This window comes from Parambassis ranga, chromosome 8 (assembly GCF_900634625.1).
Source record: "Parambassis ranga chromosome 8, fParRan2.1, whole genome shotgun sequence".
NCBI lineage: Eukaryota > Metazoa > Chordata > Actinopteri > Ambassidae > Parambassis > Parambassis ranga.
Window position 1 is genome coordinate 11865109 of NC_041029.1, and position 20591 is coordinate 11885699.

The 20591-nt window shown below is 40.6% G+C and overlaps 1 protein-coding gene across 1 annotated transcript; it reads left to right on the forward strand.

Moving 5' to 3' along the window:
* The first annotated feature begins 6824 nt into the window (after window positions 1–6824).
* On the forward strand, window positions 6825–12526 carry rdh8a (retinol dehydrogenase 8a). The gene is made up of 6 exons (XM_028412636.1): window positions 6825–7214; window positions 9309–9470; window positions 10660–10839; window positions 11372–11465; window positions 11553–11736; window positions 11837–12526. The coding sequence occupies exons 1-6, from the start codon at window positions 7109–7111 to the stop codon at window positions 12062–12064; spliced, it is 954 nt and encodes a 317-aa protein (XP_028268437.1). The 5' UTR covers window positions 6825–7108; the 3' UTR covers window positions 12065–12526.
* Window positions 12527–20591: the final 8065 nt, after the last annotated feature.

Below are 20591 nucleotides of genomic sequence, written 5' to 3' on the forward strand. Positions count from 1 at the left end.
GTTAGAGGTTGCTGACTGCTGACAGCACAAGGCCAGTCACTTAGATTAGTTCAGGGGCAGGCACACCTGGCTGAAAACCATCACTTAAAAACAATAAGACATATTATTGCACAACCCTTAACTTTAATTTCACCAGCCATCCCACCCTGTAAAGGTCCCACATTTAGGCCATCCGTCAGGCAATACGATGGTCACAAAACAGGCATCCTTGTACTTGAGTCTTTCTCTTTTTTAATTAACTAACATATTAATAGACCTGGCAGTGACACTGCTGACAGGAAGCAGAAGAAGTAATTGATTGGGTCACGTCAGATACAACTGACATCTGTCCTAGTTATTTGCCAAAGCTTTCACCTGTATTGTCAATCACTTAAGAAGCCGAATATACTCCTGCCAGGAATCTAATTAATGCTAAGACAACTGTATTCAGTTGAGACATGCTATGAGATAAGATATGTGAAGACCTTATCTCACTGGAAAATTACCAAAGATAATGTTTCTATGGTCCAAGCTACTACAGGCTTTTGTAAAATAACTTGGAGATGAAATGCCAGAGAGCATTCAGAAAAAGAGAGAATGAGCCAAACCCTAATATCTCAAGGGAGAGGAGTCTCAAACCTCAGAGAGATGAAGAAGTACATCCATCAAAGGGTCACAACTTTGTTTTTTCCAGTGGTGCTGTTCCACAGCATTTCATGCCAAACCAAACAGCCACAAATTATCTGAGATATCATTGACCCAGAGACTGTTATAACATGAATCCAAAATGTGTTTATTTTTTTTAATGGTGTGAATAATGTAAAGCAGCTTCATCTTCTCCGAAATCTATGTGAAACTATGATAATACATTTATTTTCAGCAAAGTAAAGTGTGGGAGCACATTTGAATTTTGAATGTTGAATTGGGATTCAGAGATGGAGGGGGTTTGACAGAAACCCCCCGATGACTGGATAGATTGAGGTTGATCTGGTTGGTAAACAATGGACCCCCTGACCTCTCATCGTCTCCCTTCTCAGTACCAGCTTATCCATCCTGAGTCAGGGCCACATTCCTAGCAGCTTTTAGCAGATAGTTACTAAGAGTCCAGTTGGTAGTCTGAGCTGGGGGTGAGAAATATTTTCAGAGCATGTGCTATGTCTTTGTCAAAGTACTGAAGCTGTAGATAATTATTCACACACAGTCAGTCACTTAAAAACAAGCCAAGTTTCTAATTTGTCTCAGAATAGCAGTTTCTCATCTTTCAATAACCAATAGAAATCAGCCTGATAATGATGTATAGATTAAACCTTTTTTAAACTTAATATAACCACATATATAGTGCTGAAAGGGTGTTTTATAGCATATGCAAACTGATATGTTTTCTGCAAAAATACAGATAAACTTTTAAGCAATCAAACAAAATACCAAGCTCCTAAATTATATTCCATATGTGTTTTGATGAGTAGCATATTTGTGGATTAGTGGTTCGATATGAAGTTGGCAGGAGATTAATCCATCACAGATTTGCTGAGCTTTCAGCAGCATATGTTTTTTCATCAGAAAGGATCAGTCTAAATTTATGATTACAGTACTGGAATTGATGATTGTCTCAGACATGTGATATAGTGTTACAAATTGAACGTATCTCTCTGCTTCAGTACTGATAAATGACTGTGGACTTTGTTATTATTAATCAGTAGAGGGTGGTATTGAAGTAATCTGTCATCACAATGCATTTTGGGCCCTATGAGACACTGCAGAACCTTTCTAATCCCAGAGAGGAGCACTTTAAAATGGGCTTCCAATTGAGCCTGTCTAAGGTCTGCTCCTTCTGTTGGAGAACAAGTCAGAACAGGAAAACAAGCTATCTATCAGGGAAATATGTAGGAAGTGGGGACTGACTTTTAAAATGATTTATGTATGATTAACGTCAGTGAACGCTTTCAAAGCTTTGTCTTTTCTCCTGTCATGATGAGATAGCGCCTACAAATCATCTCAGATCTTACATCATCATTTCCTCATGGGCCAATATGCCATTTATTTACATATTCTGTGATCAAATTTGTTATTACCTTCTGTCATTGTGATATAATGAGGATTTATAAATCTATAAGTTTGTGGTTTGTGTGCAGTATGGGATGACAATTAATCTGCTGTCACGTAATTTCATCACTTGTAGAAGAATTATTGATGAGCCTGCACACTACAAGCCAAAACATATTTAATTTGATCTTATTTTATCTTGTTTTATTTTATTTTTTACCCCATGCATGCTTCTTATGATTATATGTTACTGATTTATGTTTCATGTTTTCTAAGGCAATTCCTAGTTATGTGAGACACCTCTTCACTTCATGCAATAAATACAATTCTGATTCTGTTTAAATAGAGCTATGTGGCCTCAGTGCTGATGGTAAAAGAACAGAAAGGGGAGGTGATAAGGCAAAGATACATCTCATTTTGCCTGTAGGGGAAAGAAGGGTTAATCTGTCTCTGCAAGAGAATTGTGCCACCCACCGACTGCTGTTGATAGTATCTCTGTACATCAGACAGCATGTGTTCTACACCACACCTTCTCTTACAAAACCATCCTGCAACAGCTTCACCTGCCTGTACTCAGCACAATAGATAGGATCAGACAGGCTGCTTGGTATTTCATCACTGCTGCACCTATGTTATCCTGTTAGAGGAACTAAAATTTGAAAAAGAGAAGAGAAGAAAATGGATGATTGTGTTGCTGTAATGCATAACCCTGCTCTAACAAAGTTGCCAAGGGAAAGTGTGTGAAAATGTTCCCTTTGCTCTGGGCCAGTGAGTAACGGGAACTGCCAGTCTGGTGATAATTATCATCATTAGAGATGAGGGGAGACCAGGCTAATTAACATCTAAGGACCATGTCTTTTAAATGAACTGCTCAAACAAATAGACTAAATAAACACAAGCAGTGACCACACTCGTGCTCCTCCTGCTGTGCGCCCTCCTCTTCGCTGTTCCTTTACAGCACTGAGCACTGTGTTTTCATCTTCAATAGCAACACCATTAAGCTGAAAACTGCTATTAGTAAAGGGCACTAAAAGTAAAAAGAAACTATAATGCCAATATGATTCAAAACAGCTGCTGTTGTTGGTAAGTTTTTTTTCAATCAGCAATGATTTGGTTCAAAGATTTACAACAATCTGCCAAAGGGAGTTATTCTGAGCAGTTTTTTTTTCTAGGTAGCACAAAAACATCGCCTTTAACTACATTAAATGTGTTTTGGATGCAAACTGAATTGCAACGTTTGAATAATGCTCTTTGACCGGCTTGTGCCTGACGATGTCCCAATTATGTACTGTCATAAGAATGTCATTCACTGGTGCTTAGAAATGTCACATTGGTCTTGAGGGTGTTACTGCTCTCAACCCACTGTCTGCATTCATTATGTGTGGTCTGCAGCTGCAGCAACAATTTTAACTCTTGTTTTGGTGCAGCTTGAGAGCTTCTCTTCTGTTCTTCTGAACACTTTCACCATTTTTTTTCTTTCCATTTTCATTCATTTTCTGTTGAAGTCTCCCTCCCATGCATCGACCCCCCAGCTACTCCTTCCCTTCATCTCTTTCTTTGCCTCTGTTCTCATGAAGTTTGCATTCCACACCTCCTCTGCAGACTGCACACAAAAGAGCAGAAAGTGCCGCTTCTGACCTGTGGCAAACATTCCAGTCCTCTGGGCCTTTTTGCACAGCTAGAATCCCTTATCCTTTCACTGTAGCATCAGCCAGAGTCTGTCCCTTGTCCACTGCTCCTGCATGGAGATGCCACAATAAGAAGGGCAGAACTAGTGATTCTGTTGCTGTAAGCTGTAAAATACAATTGTGGCAATCTCTTCAAATGTGTGAGACTATAAACATTTGAAGGAAATTACATTTGTTGAAACAAAGTTGGGAGCAGCATCTCTTATTACACATTCCATCTTTAATTATGATGACTACAATCAGCTGGAAAAACAATGAGAGTTCCAGAAGCATCTGTTCTTGTATTCTCAATATCAGTACACAGGAAATTGAGAATTAGGCTAAACATTTTGAGTTAAGAGTGAATGCGAGTGTCATTTTCTATTACTTGAATTTTAGCAGTAAGTTCAGAGATGATGTGTGTCCAAAGCACATATGGGAACGGCTGTCTGAGAGAGGTGAACAGTTCTGAGAAGGCCAAATGGAAAAGTTTTTAGGTATTGAGGTGCAGCGAGAGTCCAGAGTAGAAAGTAAAAAGAGGAGGAGGGTTTACAACAAGACTTTAAATACAGAGAAAGCACGTGGCATGGAGAAGCATGTCTGGACTTGGATCACTCCCTCTCATTGTTTTTTTTTACTCGCTCCCTCTGTGTCTTACTGCCTCAATCTTCTGAAATTCCACAGCAATAGCTCGAAGGCTGGCAGACATCACTGGCTGCCCAGCACCCCTCCTCATCTCTATCCACACCTGTTCAATTTATCTGGAGGCACAAAGTAAAACATGCCAGGAACGCCCCGGACCTCACTCCAGCAGCTTACGTCAGTTGTTCTAGCACCATATCCAGTGGTTGGATGGTCACACTCTGCAGCTATAAGGGGATCTATAACAGTAAATTGAAAATAAACTCTTAAATATCAGTCAAGGCACTTAGGTTATAGTTTTAGCAATATCTAAACTTGTGGTTATGTCAGAAGTAGTTGTCACTTTACGGCAGGTTGTGTGTGATTTTATGACTCTTATGTACTGTGACAGAGTGATAAGGAAAAAGTAGACCAGATTACACTGGCAGCCTCTTGTGGACATGTGACTTAATGCATACTGGTTTGTTAGGCAGAATTTGTCACCCTGGTGACCAAAAAATTCAGAAGTTTACCTGAAGAGTTTTATAAAAGTGTAATTTTTTAAAACATAATCTAATCTAATTAAGTATTTTTGTTACTAAATTCCAACCCAAAGCTGACAGAACAGTCACATACCAGTGTCCTGAAATTCATTGGTTTAAACTTGCAGGTAGCAGAGGTCTACTTATAATATGTTTGCTAGTAATCATACCTTAGGTTAGATAGTTTTATAAATTGTACTTGTTTTGTACCCAAATAAGTTTAATTTGATTTGACTTTAAAATAGTGGCAATACAGCCAAAGGTTGTTTTTTTTCAGTCCTGCATCTGTTTTGGTGAGATATTTATAGGTGAATGATTTTTTTTAATTTTATTTAGGAGAGCCATAAAATATAATGTAATATACAGCAAATGTATTCTTCCTGCATATTTTGAAGAATGCCTTTGCTATAGCATGGTTAGCATACAGCTTTAATGTTTTTCATATCTGATATAAAATGCTGTGTTGTGTTGGACCTGCCAATTCAAATTTCATCATCTCAAAATAACTTCTGTTTTTCAGTGAGACAATGAGTCTTTGTGAGACAAATAGGAAACTGGGCCGGAAATCTGTCTAGGCTGACTGTCTTGTCAGTTGATCAGCAGTGACGATCGGAAGTCTATGAAAATATTTGTATGTACTTTGTGTTATATAACTCATATTCAGTTGTTTTAGACAGTATTGACACCCTTTAACCTTCATGTAATTAATTTTGAGTAACCTTTTAGACAGCACAGTAAAAATATGTCTTCCCTATAGCTCCCTTCAAACTTATGACAAAAATAAATACCTGCTCGTGATGATGGAAGTGACCTCAGTTTACCCTGAGAGTAAACAAAGAGCAGTGGAGTCAAATGTTGTAGGGAGGATTAAATAGATGGGCCAAGATCCATCACTGCTTTAAAGGGCAGATATGTTATGTGTGGAAAATTGAGTTGAGAATGAGTTTCAAAGGCTGGAGAGAAAATTTCAGTGACAATGTACCCAAAGCACACTGTTGATTTTGAAATAAAAAAATAATTTAAAGGATAAGGATCAGGCAGATCAGGGTAAACAGGCAGTTTCATGTTGAAATTTCTACCTTGTAAATCTGACATGAAACAAGAAATTATAAACAGCCCATGAGGATCATGCAAAACAAACTTACATAAAAACTAAAATGTGTGTTGCAGGAAAATGTTGCTTTTATTGTAACATTTTGCATGTGGTTGCATCACATTTAGCAACAGGCCCAAACATGACAGACTCTGATTCTTGCACTGTGGCCTTTCATCATAGAGGGGGGAAAAAGAAGCAAACACTTATCTGAGATCTTATCAGAGCAACTTTGACCCCTTATAACATCTGTCAAGAACAGAGTCCACTACAGTCAACACAACAGGCTCCTGCTAAGAGTGTTAAAGACAAAGCAAACAGGAACACTGACAGCCCAGCTGTTTTTCTCACATTTGTGAATGAATTACTATTTAGACAACAGTGATGCAGTTAGCTTGTGTTTTATTTGAGGAATAATACATGATAAAAAAAAACATGACTACTACTTGCTGCATCTTATCTCACCACTAGATGACAGTACAAGGTAGCTTATAAACTTAACTGTTAAGCAAAACTTTCAAAATAAACCAGCCAGAGAGAACACAAATTTCATTAGGTATATAATCTGGGCAACACTGCTAATAATATATAATAATAATAATAATAATAATAATAATAATGACCATTTTACCCCTTCTAATATTAATAATATGTATATTACTAATATAGAGAGATAGGGAGAGAGAGAGAGCCTATATAGATAGATAGATAGATAGATAGATAGATAGATAGATAGATAGATAGATAGATAGATAGATAGATAGATATAGGCTGTAGAATATGACGTGTTGTTATGTAGTGTACACTACATTGCATAGGCCTTGTTGCTGGGGTCACAGCTCAGAAATCAAATAAGCACTGCCCCCTCTGCAACACGCACGTGTGCGCATGCACGTCCACACATAGGAATTAACAAGTTTTTCTGGGCAGGCGGCACTTTATCAAGTGTAAAAACTGTGAGGGCTGTTTGCGATGTCGTATTGTTTTCCTGCTCTTTTTGGTCACTGATTTTATTGAACATGTGACTGCATTAGCTGCTCACATGGCTGCCGTGGCTGCATGATCGCTTTAGTTTTTTAAAGTCCGGTGATCGGTAGCTCCCTCAGCAGCGACCATCCGGAGCAGAGGACCGCTGAAAAACACAGCGCCTACCCTGACAAATCATGGCGAACAGCGGGCAGAAAGTTGTGCTGATCACCGGCTGCTCCTCCGGCATCGGGTTACGAATTGCCGTCACGTTGGCCAGAGATGAAAAGAAGCGTTACCATGGTAAATGCGCTTTCTTCTATATTATTTTGATCAGACTTTTAGCAACAAGTCTAGGTAATAGTGTGGTTCGCTTGGAAAACTATTCCGTGTTTACTTTAATCGCACTCTACCTACTTTACGCATAAACTTCGACTTTCATGCGCAACGCTCCGTCTTAGCGCTCATACGTGACTTGGTGTGGTGTCCATTGAAATAGCTAACCCTGGTAATATCGGATCCATATCCTTTTGTGGGATTCAGTCGCCCCTTTGCCTTAACTATTATCATCTGAAAGCGCAGTTTCCAGGGTAGGGCTCTGCAAGGTTGCCGCTTGCAGGCAGGATTCATAAAAGGAGTCTTGTCAGTTCTCTTTCAAGTGACTTCTTCAGCACAAAGCCCCCTTTTATTGCAGTGAATTGTAGACCGCCTGCTCCGGTTTAGTGCCGTGTCTAATGTGCCTATAGTCCCCTCACTGGAGCGAGTGTTGAAAGGGGGACAAAGTTTGAGACCTGTACAAGCGAGGGTTCACTCTAAAGCAAGGGCCTTGTTTGAAGTCTTCATTGGTACACAGTGGAGTTAGAGTGTCCCACGTTGACATTGTTGGTCTGTGTGTCTCCTCTCCTGCTTCCCAGACATTATTACTGTCACTCTGAATTGGAATTGAACTCAAAACCTTTGCATGTCATGGAGCCTCAGACCCAATTATATTAGACTGCCTTAACAGCTCCAGCCCTGTTGTGTAGCTTTATATTATATACAGACATGGCTTGTAGGCCTGCAATTTATCTTTAAAATGTTGATTACTGTGGTCAGTAATATGTAATTCAACCCATAAACAAATGAGTCATGACTTTGATTTTGTCACCTTTGGAACAACTGTTCAGTTGTTAGTTCAAGTTTTCTTTTACTTTATTGAACATTAGTATCTGATGGGATTTATTGCTCTGAATTAGATGAGCAAAATAAGAGCGATTAACTGCTCCCCCTCCCCTCCCGACTTTGAGCAGATTTTGTTCCACACTGTGACCTGCTTTCAATAAGGCCACATATGAGCAATGAAGCTGATCTGCTCAGTTTCTTGGGAAATCCAGCAGAGATTAAATATTGCATTGCACATAAAGTCATAATTAGTTGCAGTAACATGCGTGAAACTCAGAGAGAGCCCTTAAATACCCCAGTGTTTGCAGTGCACTGTGGTTCATTCAAGAATGTTTAAGCTGCCCAAGAGTAATTCCTCCAGGAACCAGAAGAACAATAGTTCACTTGTTCACTTCTCTACCAATACGTAAATCTTTCTGTTGCTTCACAGACACAAATCAAATCATAAGATTAGACTTAATTAGATGTCACAAGATGTCCTTACATATAGTGTGCATCTGAGCTGCTTGGAAAGACATTCACACAGCTACATTCTCAAAAATAGTTTTTGTTTCATTGCAATACATAATAAAATCTTGCATCAGTAGCACTGCAGTGCAGTGCAAAACCTCCACAGCATAGCAATTACTTTCTAATCTTACTCATCCAACCCCTGCCTCCGTGTTCAGACAAGGATCAGTGAGGGTTTGCCCTTATCTGCCAAGGACAAAAGGCAGATTTCGATGAATGTGCGAATAAGAGGTTGTTTACTCGTACGTATTGCAGTTGTGCAACAGCTCTGCCTCTCTTTTCTCTGTTAGATAACGTCAGTAAGTGAGCAGAACACACAGCGTGGAAGAAGCCACAAAAGCAGAGTCAACACTGTGCTGGTAGCTGCTGTCACTGTTCATGATAGACTCCTGCGCTGTATGTAGGTTAATGTAGCACAGCGTGTAAAGTTCAGAGGACAGCTCTGTGTCCTGTTAACTAACAGGAGTTGTGTTTTCCAAGACCTCTGACCCACACATCTGACTGTCACAACACAGGGAGTATGTGTGCACGTTTTCTGTGTCATTTCTGTGTGATTATCGTTTCCTTTATGATTCCATAACACATGATAAATAGAAATGGTGATCTCCAAAAAGCTGCTGAGTTGCAGTGACTCATACAATATTTAACACATTTATTTGCAGTTGTGTTCATATTTTTGCCAAGAAGCCATAACACCCACATACAATCTGTGTCTCTGCCTATCAGTCATTGCCACTATGCGGGACCTGAAGAAGAAGGACAAGCTTGTGGAGGCAGCTGGAGATACGTATGGGAAGACCTTGATGTTGCTTCCATTAGACGTGTGCAGTGATGAGTCTGTCAAGCAGTGCATCAACAATGTTAAGGACCGCCATATTGATATTCTGAGTGAGTTTGACATTCCTGGAAATAGGCCTGAATATACACTTCCACTTTTAGAAGAGTTTAATATGTAACCTAAAGTGTTATATGCACTATATAAGTTTCTTATCTTGCATTGGAATAACCGTTTCAGAGAACAGGTTATTCAACTTCCTGCTATAGTAGTGTATACTTGTCTATGCTTGTGAGAAACAACTTTTCAGACCATTTAAACCAGTGGAAATACAATTACTTACCACATCTGCCCTTCTGTCAGCACAAAATGAAAAGTCTGTTGATCTGAATAGCATCTTAATGTGTGATGCTGAGCCACATCCACAAAAAGCTAAACTTCCACTACACAGTCTAATTTCTTGTCCAAGCGATGTAACTGGGTGTTTTTTATTACCGTATATATTTCAATACAGACCCTCAGATTTTTACTGGACTTAATAATGAGTCTTCTCTTATTAGGCTAAAAGGAGACTAGATGCTACACCCGCAAAGTGCAAAGTGGTATTTAACAATAGTATGGCTAATGAGTCAGCATTCTAATGTCAATAGATATTTCAGCAACACCACACTACAGCACAGAAATTTTGGAGCCATGATTCCATATATGAATACAAAATGTATATAGATATATTTCATTTATGTTTATGTATGTTTATTTTTTGAGTTTATTTAGTTAGCTCCTAGTGACTATTTTAAGTAACATTGAAATAATGATCACTATAATAGTGAGGCAATTCTTCTGAATCAGTGCTTACACTCTCCATGGTTTTGCAGTTGAGTAGATTTAGAGTGATTAGGAGACTTGAAATTCCAGTGGGCAGATAGATTATACACCCAAACAGAAATAACAATTCAATGCTTCATAACCTGTAAACAAGTCTTGTATTTAAACTTTTAGTCTGGTTTAAGTATCTATTTATAAACCTGCCTCAAGCTCCCTTAAAACCCAGTGTTACATCCCCCTTCACGTAATTACTCAAGACCCTGAGCCCCATCAACACTGTTACATCACACTTCTCTGTTTTTGTCACACAGTGACATCTGGTGGCCATATCAAGCAATATCTATAATTAATGAGGATTTATTCTTATAGCGGGCAAACTGTGCACACATATCCACTGTGGGTAACATCTTTGGAAGTAAGATATTTGCAGTGTGGGACATACATGCTGCAGCATGTCAACCATGTGTTTTCTGTCAGTCAACAATGCAGGTGTGGGCTTGCTTGGACCCGTGGAAAGCATCAGCATCGAGGAGATGAAAAGAGTGTTTGAGACCAACTTCTTCGGCGTGGTTCGCATGATCAAAGAGGTGATGCCAGACATGAAGAAGAGGCGGTCAGGGCACATCGTGGTCATGAGCAGTGTTATGGGCCTTCAGGGTATGATGGGTTTATGATTAATGAGACGCTTAAGTGTTTTTTATGACACAATCTGTATTAGACATGAATACAGCACTGTACACTCAGCAGTCAACACTTTGGATCTAACTCCATGTTTAAGCGTTACAAGTTATTAAGCTGTTAGTGCAGGTAGTTTTTGATTGAAGGATCTATCAAAATAATTAAAATATGGATGATTTTAGAGGCTAAACTGTTTAATTTGTTATCTGTGGCCTATGTTTCCAGTAAAGGTCTGTTGACGTAACCTGGGTCAAATAGCAAGCACATTCAAAGAATGTTTAGTGTTTGTTTTAACTTATTTGAAATACCACATGGGTGAGATTTACCACAGAAAATTAAGTACCTGATGAGGTGCTAAACTGACTTTCATGTCTGATGCTTGTATTACTCTACCTCTTTTGAGTAGATTAGCCCTTTATGTGTAAACAATGTTTAGTGGATGTCTGGTAAAATCTCCTAGCAGTATAATGCAGGGCTGTGCTTTATCTCCCTGTTTTTGTTCTTAAATCAGGAGTGGTGTTCAATGATGTTTACACTGCCTCTAAGTTTGCAATGGAAGGTTTCTGTGAGAGTATGGCTGTCCAACTGATGAAGTTCAATATCCGGTAGATTACCGTCTTTCCTTCACATCTGTCTTTACTTTTAGTTATACAGCCTTCTTCACAGACCTCTCTTTATCTGACTCGCCTTAGGTTGTCCATGATCGAGCCTGGCCCAGTGCACACTGAGTTTGAGACAAAGATGATGGAGGATGTTGCTAAGATGGAGTATCCAGGAGTAGATGCTGACACAGTTCGTTATTTTAAAGATGTATACCTGCCATCATCGATAGATATCTTTGAAGCCATGGGCCAGACACCAGAGGACATAGCCAAAGTAAGAAATGGATTTTTACATACATTTGGGCACATCTGTCTCAAGATCCAAGAATTGACTAAACAATCAGCCTCAAATCTTTCTTTTCTCACCTCTCCAGTGCACTAAAAAGGTTATTGAGTCAAACAGCCCTCGCTTCAGGAATCTGACCAACAGCCTCTACACACCCATCGTGGCCTTAAAATATGCAGATGAGACTGGCGGCCTGTCTGTCAACACCTTTTACAACTTGCTCTTTAATTTTGGGCCTCTCATGCACATCACCATGAGCATCCTCAAGTGCCTGACATGCAGCTGCCTTCGCAGACGCACCATCTCACCTAACTGAAGAGACATGTCAGTCACACCTCTTACGGTTAAAGTTTGTTGACCCCATCCAGTTCCTCAGAAGGTTTGGGCCGAGCAGGTAGACAGACTAGAAGCAGTGACCTGGAGAGAGGAGGCTCCTCTCATATCTCCCCTTTTGATGTCTCAATAAAAGATACAGACAACATGAAAAACAAATTTCATAGACAGGTATCAAAGCACAAATAATGAATTTTCTATAAAATTATAGAAAATAAATGAAAATAATAATAATAATACAGTAACTTATATATGTATATATACATATATATGAACCATTAATTTCATGTCTGCCTTAATGTAGTGTTCTCATGGTCATAACTGCTGTTGAATCATATTTTTAATCTTTGAAGTATTTTTGTTTTTAAAGGTTTATGAAGGGGTTGGTCAGATATGTTTAATCTTGCAATTTGATTCAGAAATAAACTGAATTCTGATTTACCTACAGATGTATTTTTGTTTCTTAAGGATACCTAAGACATGATCTCTGCATGACTCTTAGAAAACCAAGAGGGGGCAGTATATCTCTATTTTCCCCTGGTAGCCATCCTGTTGGTTTCACAGACATCCTTTTTCCAGCGGACATTTTGGCATGTCACAACAAAATAGGACAGGTGTCATTAATAACATCAAAAACTGCTAGATTTTATCGAGGTGAGCTAGTTCTTGTGGACGCTGGCTCACACACACTGTTTACAAGGGCGCTTTGTGATACTGAGCCATCGTCAGTGGAGTTTAGTTTCTCAAGTTCCTTTACTTCAGAACAAAATGTCTGCTATGTAACAGAGCTGGTGATGTGTACAGGTTTGTTCTGAGATAAACAAACAGGCCAGTAACAGAATTTGTATTTTTACATTGTGTAATACTGGACAGCACATTTTCATGAGAGTGTTTGTTCTTTTTCCAATAACAGCGAAATTTTGTTCTAAAAATTTTAGAATTGAAAGAAAATTATTTGGGAAAAATGACAATGATATATAACTTATTTAGGGTATTTGGAGCATAGTTATTGTATATGCATTTTTGTGAATGTGTTTGTGTGTATGTGTTTGCATGTATGTGAATGAGTTATAAGAGCATGTCTACGGGCCAAGTTAGTGATCTGTTGATGGATATAAAGAGGTCATGGCCTGCTCCCCATCAAAACCCCTCCCTTGAACCCCCCCACCCCTCACACACACACACCCCTTTGTGCCGTGTGAGAGAATGTGACCTGGTTCCCATCCCCGAGGAGGGGTGAAAACTAATGACAACCTCAGACACATTGCACAGCCTCCCTCTCCAGCTGGTCCCCTTAGCCTACTAGGCCCGGACCCCCTGGTCCTGGTCCACATTGGAGAGGCCTGCGGTCTGGCTTGTGTAGCGTAGCCCCAGTCAGTCCTGCACAGCAATGCCTCATCCTTGTTTTTGCTTTGCCCTACTTGTGCCCAAGCTGGATAGATTCACTTGCTCTGAATGTGTGGAGATCGTCATAAAAGGACAGAGCAACTGGTTGCAGACCTGTAGTTTCAGCTCAGTGTACATGAGTGTAGTGCCTCAGCTCTGTGTATGTGTCTTCATCAGAGGCGACAGCTCCACACATGGAACAAAGACACTGTCAATCACAATCAAATGGGTGTGTGCAGGGGTTGGTGGGGAGAGGGGACAGGGAATCTGAGGAGGTTGGGGGAGGAGGTCTGTGTATGTACCCCGAATGTTCAGGGGGATGCCAAGACCCAATGTGGGACATTGAAGGCCAATGGGCAGGGGGTGGGTAGAGGGTTTGGGCAGCAGGGGTGGGGTGTGTCGCACTTGGAAAATGAGAAGTGGGATGCCTAGACCTGAATGGAAGACCTATTTACTGATTGAATTAACACAGGAGAATACAGCAGGTCTCATTAAACAAGAGGTCTTATCATTGTTGTGTTTGTTTGTTTCACAATAAACAATGTGACTGCAATATAATGAGGGCAATATAATGTGGTTATTTTTTCCCCTAATTGCAACGTTGTCACAAATTATGAGAAAACAAACATACACTGGCCTACATTCAACTTGCACTAGACTTAGTAATCAGCCGCCCTGTATTCTGGATAGCAACAGCAAAGACAGAAGGGGAACCTCATGGTTATCTTTGGCCTGTTAGCTAGGTACATTCTTCACAGTTCACATTTTTCCTCTGTCTGTTGCCAGGCCACTTTACCACATCCTCCATTCCCTGCCATCATCACCAGAGAACCACACTTAGGTCTGACTCAGACGGTGATGAGACTGAGGAGGAGTCACATTATTGAAAACAAAAGGGAGCTGCAAAGGTCAGAAAACTGTCAGCACTGAGTCAGAAATGGGTGATGCAAAGAGGGAGAGTATTAAAAAAGCAAAAGAAACAGAGAGCGATATGTGATGTTACTGCGAAGTGCAGCTGATGTCTAGACAGAGTGCTTCAGCCTGATCTCAGGTCAGCTTGGATTTAAATCAGATTCCACTTATCTGTTATTACTTCCCTTGCTGAATAATTTTAGCATGCTATGTTACTAGATCAGGAGGCTTATAGTCACCAACCAAAAATCACCAAATCACATTTTCTGAGGGCCCACTGTCCTTCTTCTTTCCTCACATGTGCAGTGGCCAACATGGGTCATTTGTTTATTTGTACATAAAGAGGGTTGGGGGGATAGAAGTGCCTGCTCATAAGGCCATTCAGGTCCATTCGGTGCATCAATAAATCAAACGAATCTTGGCTCTTGCTGGCCAGTCATACACATTGTTTTACAGACACAGACCTGCTATTGTCACACTGATTACAACATTAGCGTTGTCCCCTTTCCCCAATGCTCTTCCACAACATAAACACTCCATCCGGAATATCCAGACTGGGATTCCAGTATGCCCACTGGTGTATTGTTTTGTTCCACTCTGTTCACTCTCTCAAAACTACCAGTTTCACTTGAACTCTCTGATTAGAGGGCTCAATTGGTGCACAAGCCTTATAGATCTCAAACAAAAGCTCGGTGGCTGATTGTACTGAGCTTAAAGTTGATGTAATCTGAGCTGTAGTAACAACATCAACTAGTGTTTATAGACAATGAGGTCAGAGTGGTGTAATGTTCCATAAGATGAATCTGACAGCACAGACACTGCACAGATTTTACTCCAAACCTGAAAGTCCTGTTTGTAGGCAAGACACAGCAAGAAGCATGATGTATTGGAAAAAAACACATCACCAACACTGCAGTCAGTGTGGATGCACGAAAATGCCTCTTTTCTCACCATTCTCTCTTTCACTAACATATCATCTCTCCTTTGGTTTTTAACCTCCTCCACCATGGGTCGTTGTTTCTCTTTCCAGTGTTATAATTAGACGTCTGGGAATCTAATGTGGAGAAGCATTTATATTTTTAATTTACAGAAAAATAACAACATGCTTGGCTTTCTGGTTCAACCAACCCACGGAGGGAATATTTCAGACCAGGGGATGATTATGCTTTTAATTTGGTTCCCAAGGAGAGGCTGTTTTATTTTTTTTTTTTTTTTTTTTTGCCTCTGGCAGCATGAGAGTGAATATAGTGGGTGTTTATGTGTATGTGTGCACAAGTCAGACGGAGGGAGGACTCACAGACAGATACCAGTAGTAGTGGATGGACTGATAGCTAGATGGTACAAAAGAGGCAGACAGTCTGTGTGATACACCGTTACCTCATCAGAGAGTCTATTGGAATTGAAGTTTGTCCTTGCCTGGCAACCATGGCTGTATCCCAGCCTCATTTCCCTGCCAGAAAGAAGCCCTCACTCAGGACCTGATCTGCACTGCCATGGATATGATCTATTCACTGTTGCCAACCATAAAGATGAGAGACACAAACAGGGTGCAGGCACACCCATGCCAGGAAGCCTGCCTTAGTCCAAAGAGCCCACATCATTGTTTATTCAGCTTGAGTGCATCACATCTTGGCAGGCAGGGTGAGAATAAATATACATCTACCTCTTTTTATGAATGTGATCAAATCATAGCTCCAAGTGGCTCGCTAAAGCATATGGAATAATAAAAAGCCCTTCCATGCTCTTAGACTGGGTAACTAATGGGCATTTTGGTCATCTGCTTCATTCAGGAGCAGATGACCAAATGGTAATCTTTGCGCTGTATTCATGGATCTGCAGAGGCTGATCTTTTTCCCTCATTTTCATCAAACAAAAGCATGCCTCCGTCTATTGACCGTGAAAGATGTTCGTAGATTTGTCCCCAGTGAAGAGATGTCTTTGTTGGTTATGTCCATTGGTGAGCCGCCTCCATTTGGCTCAGCCTAATCAGAACACAAACACGCCTCTGTCATTTGGCTGCTGTCCCTCTCACCCTCCGCCTCTCTCCCTCTCCCTGAGTCTGTTATTAACTAACAAGACAAATTAAATTCTATTTTCATTTTCATGTTTTTTTCTCTTGCTGCTCTTTCTAACACCTGTGTGTGCATTGTAAAAAAAAATCACACCCTGCTGCTTCTTGCTAGCCTGCTTCCTCCCACCTTGGCCCCTGATTTGTTTTCTCTCTTTCATCTGCCCTCTATCTAATCTACTCATCTAGATAGTGTGTGTCTCCCTAAGGCACACACACTAAGGCCTGACATACATTAACTTTACTTGTCTGTGCAAAGCCTGGTTTCGGTTGCCTGAGGGGAAGTGTTGCATTGTAAAGAGATTCCCTGAGGGAGAAGACATGTGCTGTGTTCCTGATGAATACAAGGTGGTCACATCCTGAATATGTTCAGGCTTTGAGTTTCACTCAAAAAACAAGGCACGTTGTAACACTCTGCATCCAAATTTTGTGCCGCCAAACATCACCACAAGATCAAGATGTTTATGCTGTGCACTTGGCACCTAAAACATACTGAGACCGTACAACAACTTTTTTCTCAGTTTTCTTAAATCCCTTTGTAGAAAATCCAGTGGAAAGTTTTCAACTTTAAACATTCAAAACATGTGTTTCATTTAGAAGGATCTATCATTCAAAATATAACACAAGCACAAGCACAGTTACTGGGTCTACAGCTGTAGATGCAAAGTAATTGGCTGCACACGTCTTCAGACAGTGACCATGTTGATGTGACCAAGTTCAGGTTCATTTAAGAGATTTTTTTCTGCATTCCTATCATTTGTACTAAGTTTTGGTTGTTTTGCTTTCACAGTAATTTACATCGTATTTTTAGCAGCCCTTGCAGCAACAATCAATCTTCAGGGTGAACAAGAATTTGGTGGTTACAGGTCAAATGTCACTGTAAGAAGGAGCAGCCTGTCTCTGTAGTCCAACACAAGCTTACTGGTTTTGCTGGTGTTGTTGAGCCATTTGATCTATTTGGTATTCTGCACTATGCTCCAAGAGAGGATGGCATGTTTCTCACTGGAAATGATAATGATATCTAAACATGCATTAATGAAGTCATAAATAATATGAATATGGCCAGATGTAAACTGCAACTTGGCTTGTTGAGGTGGAAGCAGTGATTAAGATGCAACAAGATAAATACATTTTATGTGAATTCAAAGAGAGATGTATTGTGGTGCGTAGGGGCAGAGGTGGCCTGTACCTGAGTCCCACCAGGGACCGCAGGGGTCTCTCTGTATAGAGCATTCATGTTTGTTCTCCATTGTTCCTGCTTGGTGCTCCAGTTTCCAACCAAACTAAAATCACGCATATTAGGTAATATGAAAACCATTGCCAGTGGCCACAAAAGTAGATTGGTCCCTGGGCACATTACAATAGCTGTGCAATCTCTTGAAAAAGATACATCTTAGGCAGAGGACAAATTCACATGCAGCAGTAAAATATTGCTTTAAAAAACATAATAAAATGATGCCTGTGTGAAACAGGTCTTGTTTTGTAATATGCTTCATCCTTAGAGTGCCTTTAAAAAACCTGAACTAAACAGCACACATAAGCAGTGGTTTTGTATACCTCGTTGAAAATAAAGATGTTTTTCAAGAAATCAGAACCTAATGTTTCTGTGTTATATTGGAGGGAGCAGACCTTTCGCCCAGATTAAAGACCTTTCCATATTTCCCCTGACCTGTGGAGAACGGTCTAAATGTGGTGTGTACTGAAGGTCAGGTCTGCCATGAGTTCTGGACAGGACCGCACTCATGTGATTGCCCACTCCCCTGGCTATTTGCCAGAAAGGAACAGAATGATGTGTTTGGTTCGTGGTGGGAAAAACATCCCTTGGAATGTGACTTTGCAATCACCGTGTGGGACCAGCAAGAGGGTCTTTCCTTTCTCAGTAAAAAGGCTTCTCCTCCTGAGGCTGTGAGAAGGTCAGAGGTCTGGTGTACCCAGTGCCCACTCTCTGCAGAACACAAAACCCACAGCTGATGGTGCAGCTCCATCCAGAAGCCCTCGGGGCAGTGGTGGAAACAACTGGCTACACAGCTAGCCACACAATTGGTCTTGCGCTCAGCCTACAAAAGCACAGTTGCTATGTGTTGAACATTAGTGTGGGTTTTGCACATTTTTCTTGACTGTAGGTGTGACCTGAACAAATGAGTGATGTTTGTCAGTTGTTTGTGGACAACATGTGCTATATGCTGTGCTGTGCTGTATAAAATGTTGTGATATACATGTTCTAAGTAATTTTTTTTTTCTCAGTTCAATTGTTACTTGTGACCAACCACCTCATAAGCACCTCACAAAATCGCTTACACAGAAATATAGTAAAATTAGGGCTCACTGTTAACTATGTTTCAATCCATCTATTAGAAAGAATTTATGTTAGTACTTATGTTTTATGACACAAACCCATCATCCTACTCTCCAGAGGTATTGTCAATGAAACATGGGAGAAAATTCCCTCCAACTTGACCTGCACCAACCCCACCCCCCTTTTCTTTCTCTTCTTACAACACAAGCCCTCACAGGAAAATAATAAACAGATGAGTAGGATGGGAACAGCTCCCAGTGAGAGCAGCCAGGCTCTTAGGCAAGCAGGCATCTCTGCTCTGGTTCCCAGGCTGGAAGGAAGAGGGCAGGCCTCAGCTTGACTGTCTCAGTCATTGAGCAGAACCAGAAAAACTCGACCAAAATCACCGTTATCTGTCACTTTCAACTTACAAGCTATACACACCTCCTCGCACAAGTCTGGACACACACGCAGAAGGATGAAGCATAACAATTATTCCTACATCGAAACCCTACATGATGATAAGTCGTTCTGTCTTTTGTGCAATGTGCAGTTTTGTGACAGTTAATGATGATTGGGTACTATAGCTGTGTGTGATGGTGGGTTGCACTCACAGTTGGGCAATCTTGGAGAGCAGTTCATTCTCCCAGGGTTTGTGGGCCCAGACCTGTGCCAGCGTAATCTGTGGACAAACCCAGACTATTAACTACCCAGTTCCACAGTTACTCCTCCTTTTACTAACAGACACACATGTATACAGAAACATACAGGTACTTGCACAACTCTTTTAACAGAAGACAGAGAGCTTAAAGTAGCTCTGTCCATCACATTTTAAAGAGATGTCCAGTTTTAGCCTTATCAATGTTGAGAAATGCAGAAATGTGTTCTCACTCAAATACACTGACAAAAGTACTGGCTTCTTTCCCCCCTCTCCTCTCCTTTATTCTCTCTTTATTCTGGCAGGGCCTGCTTTTGCAAATTAAACACAGATCTCCCATAGATGCTGGGCTGACAGCTCCAGCTACGTGCCAACACTACTAAATGTCTGGAGGTCAGAGGGTCTAGGAACACAGGATTATCCCTACGGACTCTCATGAGCCAGGCAAGTATTTCAGTTGGCCCTAACTGTATATACTTTTGTGTCACTTGGATCCATCTGTCGGCCATTGACAGATAAACATTGCAATCAGAATGGAGTAACGATGTTTGTCAAAGTATTGACATCATAGACATATCAAATGACACAATCCTGTACAGACAAGTATGCATGCACACAAAATACACACACTGTGTAAATAGACATGAACAGAGTGGATAATATTGGTGGATGAAATGACACCACAGCAAGACTGAAGTGATGAAAGAAAGGGTGTCATAACTTGATCTGTGTATGCTTGTTTATGTGTGTGTATGAGTCATTCTACTGTCTGAAAAGTCTTGCTTATGGGAGTCTCTGGTCTTCAGTGTAAAGTGCTCTTTCACTTCTGCTTCTGCAGGGTCAAATAACTCCTCAGATTACTCCTTAGGCACATACTCCTGTTATCAAGAAACTGATGCTGCAACCTGCTGTTTGTCTTTTGTTCCTCACAGTTTGCTGTTCATGTGTGTGTGTGTGTGAGTGTGTGTGTGTGTTTAGAAATACCCTTAATCATAGCCAGTTTTACCAGAAACCACTGCAGTCAGCTGAACGCAACAACATATGCACTCAATGCTGATTTGTGCTTTGACAATGCAAAGAAATTTGCATATCATGTTTAGTAAATGTGCACACATGCAAAAGAGAACACCACATGAAAAAAAGCACAATACATATATGAAATCTATCTGTGGCAGCAGCCTGGTCACCGTGGTGAGTGTGGCGCAGGGTTT

What these genes read in the sequence shown, in the direction of transcription:
- rdh8a (XM_028412636.1), top strand. Translation starts at nt 7,109, where the DNA reads ATGGCGAACAGCGGGCAGAAAGTTGTGCTGATCACCGGCTGCTCCTCC. An exon ending in TGAAAAGAAGCGTTACCATG is followed by an intron (nt 7,215 to 9,308) that starts GTAAATGCGCTT and finishes TCTGCCTATCAG; the next exon opens with TCATTGCCACTATGCGGGAC. An exon ending in CCGCCATATTGATATTCTGA is followed by an intron (nt 9,471 to 10,659) that starts GTGAGTTTGACA and finishes GTTTTCTGTCAG; the next exon opens with TCAACAATGCAGGTGTGGGC.